Genomic DNA, 3,310 nt, shown 5'->3' with positions numbered 1-3,310 from the left:
AGTGAGTAGTTGCTTAGGCATTGTTTAGCGATTATCTGTTCCCACTTGGAGGTAGGAACAGAACTGACAATCACACCTGCGCGGAAGTCAGTAAGGGTGAGCCATTTTGAGGAGAGAAAAAGCTGGGCGCCAGGCTCACACCTCTCCCCAAATGCTCCCAGGGGCTCTTGAGTGGCCCTAGCCCTTTGTAAGGGATACGGACGAAAGCATGGCAGCAGCAGCATTGGAGGGCCAGGCACAGCCAGCCTCATTCCCTCTACCAACCAAAAAATAAACCAATGCCTAAGCGCAACTTACAAGTTGTGATGATTTGCTACGCAGTAGGCAAAATCCAAATGGCACCAGCCAATCAGCCAAATGGTAAAATTCCTACCAGGCCCCTGCTCCAAAGCAAACAACCCCATGACAGGCATAGCAAGGTCAGCGCAAAGAAACCCTAAATAAAGGGAGGGTTGGCGGGTAATCCGATGCACGCAGCGAAAAGAAGAAGCTCAACGCTGCGCACAGGGACCTATATAGCACCCCCATCAATCAAATAAAATTGCAACAATCAATTTTCCCCAGCAACATTGGAGGTGCCCATTCAAATCCGTGGCCATCCAAACTAAACCACCCAGCAACAGGGGATGTCATGGGTGCTCCCACCGCAACACGTGCTCTCCATGAAGGAGAACCCGCTTTCTCGTTTCCCTTCCTCACACCCCAGTGAGAGAGCCAGTGTGGTGTAGTGGTTAAGAGCCGGGGACTTGTAATCTGGTGAACCGGGTTCGATTCCCCGCTCCTCCACATGCAGCTGCTGGGTGACCTTGGGCTAGTCTAGTCACACTTCTCTGAAGTCTCTCAGCCCCACTCACCTCACAGAGTGTTTGTTGTGGGGGAGGAAGGGAAAGGAGAATGTGAGCCGCTTTGAGACTCCTTTGGGTAGTGGTAAAGCGGGATATCAAATCCAAACCCCAATTCTCTGTTTCTGTTTCTCTGCTTAGAGGATTATGTCGAGTTGGCCTCCACGTTTTCTCTGAGCAACCTCCTCCCCAACATGGCATTACTCTCCAAATATTATCGCTACAAGGGCTCCCTCACCACCCCAAACTGCGAAGAAGTGGTGCAATGGACTGTGTTCGAAGAGAACATCCCAATCAGCAAGCCACAGGTGAGAAAAACAGACATTTCTATGTCTCTGTGTTGTTGTTCTTGTTTCTCCTTTTAGCCGAAAAAGGCTGTGGCTTTTGAAAAACAAAAATGGCTCCCAATCTAAAATGACACAAGAAGAGCATGACGCTTCAGGTTACAGACTCCACTAACCCAGAAATAGTACCTCAGGTTAAGAACTTTGCTTCAGCATGAGAACAGAAATCATGCTCTGGCGATGCGGCGGCAGCAGGAGGTCCCATTAGCTAAAGTAGTGCTTCAGGTTAAGAACTGTTTCAGGTTAAGAACGGACCTCCAGAACGAATTAAGTTCTTAACCTGAGGTACCACTGTATAGTTAGCAGAGTAAAAACCTAAACACATTGCAGGATTCCCCCAAAATAGTCCAGAGGCAATTAATATTTCATCCAGCAGAGCTTTATTTCTACTGAAGGCAAATGAGCATAATGGTCACAAATCCATTACATTCAGGACTGGCACAGTCCATAAGAACTCCAGTTGCAGCAGACTTAACGTAAACTTACAATAACTTATAAAAAGTCTAAACCTTAACACTAAGCAAGCTATGTACAGAACAGCACATCAGAAGGAAGAGAGATAGAAAGAGAAAGTGAAACTGAGGCTCCTTCTGGCCTTTTTATTATTGCCAGCATGACCTTGATGGAAGAGATAAGAGAACCAGTTTAAGCCAGCTGTACTCAGCTTCTCTGAAGGAATAACCCAAACATCACGATTCTTCTGCTTGTTTCTTTCACACAGAGAAGCCTCCAGAACCTTCTTGAATTATGGTAATTAGAGTAGGAAAGATCTCTACACATCAGATCAACGCTTTCTGCACTAAGAAATGCAAACTGACACTTTCCACTTTCAGCGTCATATGACAAACGGTTTATAAATCTTTCTAAATGAATACAGTGGTACCTCGGGTTAAGTACTTAATTCGTTCCAGAGGTCCGTTCTTAACCTGAAACTGTTCTTAACCTGAAGCACCACTTTAGCTAATGGGGCCTCCTGCTGCCGCTGCACCACCGGAGCACAATTTCTGTTCTTATCCTAAAGCAAAGTTCTTAACCTGAAGCACTATTTCTGGGTTAGTGGAGTATGTAACCTGAAGTGTATGTAACCTGAAGTGCATGTAACCTGCAGCGTATGTAACCAGAGGTACTACTGTACATGCCAGCACCTAGCCCCTAGTAACTGCTAAACCATTCTCTCATTCCTCTATTTAGCTGAATGCATTTGTCAACACCCTTTACTACAAAAGCGCTGGAACGACTTCCCTGAAAATGACCAACAACTTCCGCCCACCGCAGCCTCTTCATGGTCGCAAAGTCTACGCTTCCAGAGACGCCACCGTTAGCCGTGGCTCCCCGCTGGCTGTCAATCATCTCTTCCCTCTGCTTTTGGCTGTTTTGATTGGCCAGCTTTCTGGCACCTCCTAGGTGTCTCTATCGAGATCAATAATTATGATGGGTGATGGCTTCGTGGCATCTTCATATCCATGCATCTTCACTGTGATCCTTTTCTAGCCGCTGATCTGAACGCTGAACGAGTTGGAACAAAACTGGCAACGAGAAAAGAACGCAACATCTGACGATTGTATTTTGCTTATTTTTTGGGGAGAAGGTGCTTTCATCCTGTTAACAGACTGGCTCAAAATCCTGAGGAGGCCTCCAGAAATCCCGTTGGCATTGCTGAGGAATTAGTGGCAAACTGGTGTTACTTAGCAAAAAAAAAAGTGTGCTGAATCAAAAAATGTAAGGTGCCAAATTTTCTGATGCCTGAAGGCAGCCTTGTTAATCTTTCGGCATTTTCCTGCAAAGGTGGCCTGTTTATGTTGCGTGGTGAGTTCCTGCCCTTCCCCAGTGGAAATAAAGACACATGACACAAATATTAAGGTTAATGGGCTAATTAAGGCCACAACTTTATTGGTTACAGGTGATGAGCGGTATTGGCTTAGGTATTGGTCCTAACTAAATATATCTGGCTTCAGCCAGTCTGCTTGAAGTTAGATCAACTAGGAACTCCCCCTGGGTCACCGCTCGGGGGCGTGCCTTAGGCCCTCACCTCCATAGGCTTTGGACAGGGCCATGCCCCCCGGAATCCTTTATTGGACTACCCTTCAATATGCGGGGCAGGTGATGGCTTTTCCTCCCCTCTTC

The 3,310-nt window shown here is 46.6% G+C and overlaps 1 protein-coding gene across 2 annotated transcripts in view; it reads left to right on the top strand.

Moving 5' to 3' along the window:
- Window positions 1-2,817, top strand: part of LOC309359572 (carbonic anhydrase 15-like) — a 42,601-nt gene extending 39,784 nt beyond the window's left edge. For both annotated transcript variants that reach the window (XM_081893438.1, XM_081893437.1), the window contains 2 exons: window positions 984-1,150; window positions 2,378-2,817. In XM_081893438.1, coding sequence (XP_081749564.1) covers window positions 984-1,150; window positions 2,378-2,590 — 380 coding nt within the window. In that variant the 3' untranslated portion in view covers window positions 2,591-2,817. The remainder of the gene's footprint in view (window positions 1-983; window positions 1,151-2,377) is intronic.
- Window positions 2,818-3,310: the final 493 nt, after the last annotated feature.

This window comes from Podarcis melisellensis, assembly GCF_964234715.1.
Source record: "Podarcis melisellensis genome assembly, chromosome: 16".
In the NCBI taxonomy this organism is placed as follows: domain Eukaryota; kingdom Metazoa; phylum Chordata; class Lepidosauria; order Squamata; family Lacertidae; genus Podarcis; species Podarcis melisellensis.
This window is presented reverse-complemented; position numbering and strand designations above follow the sequence as displayed.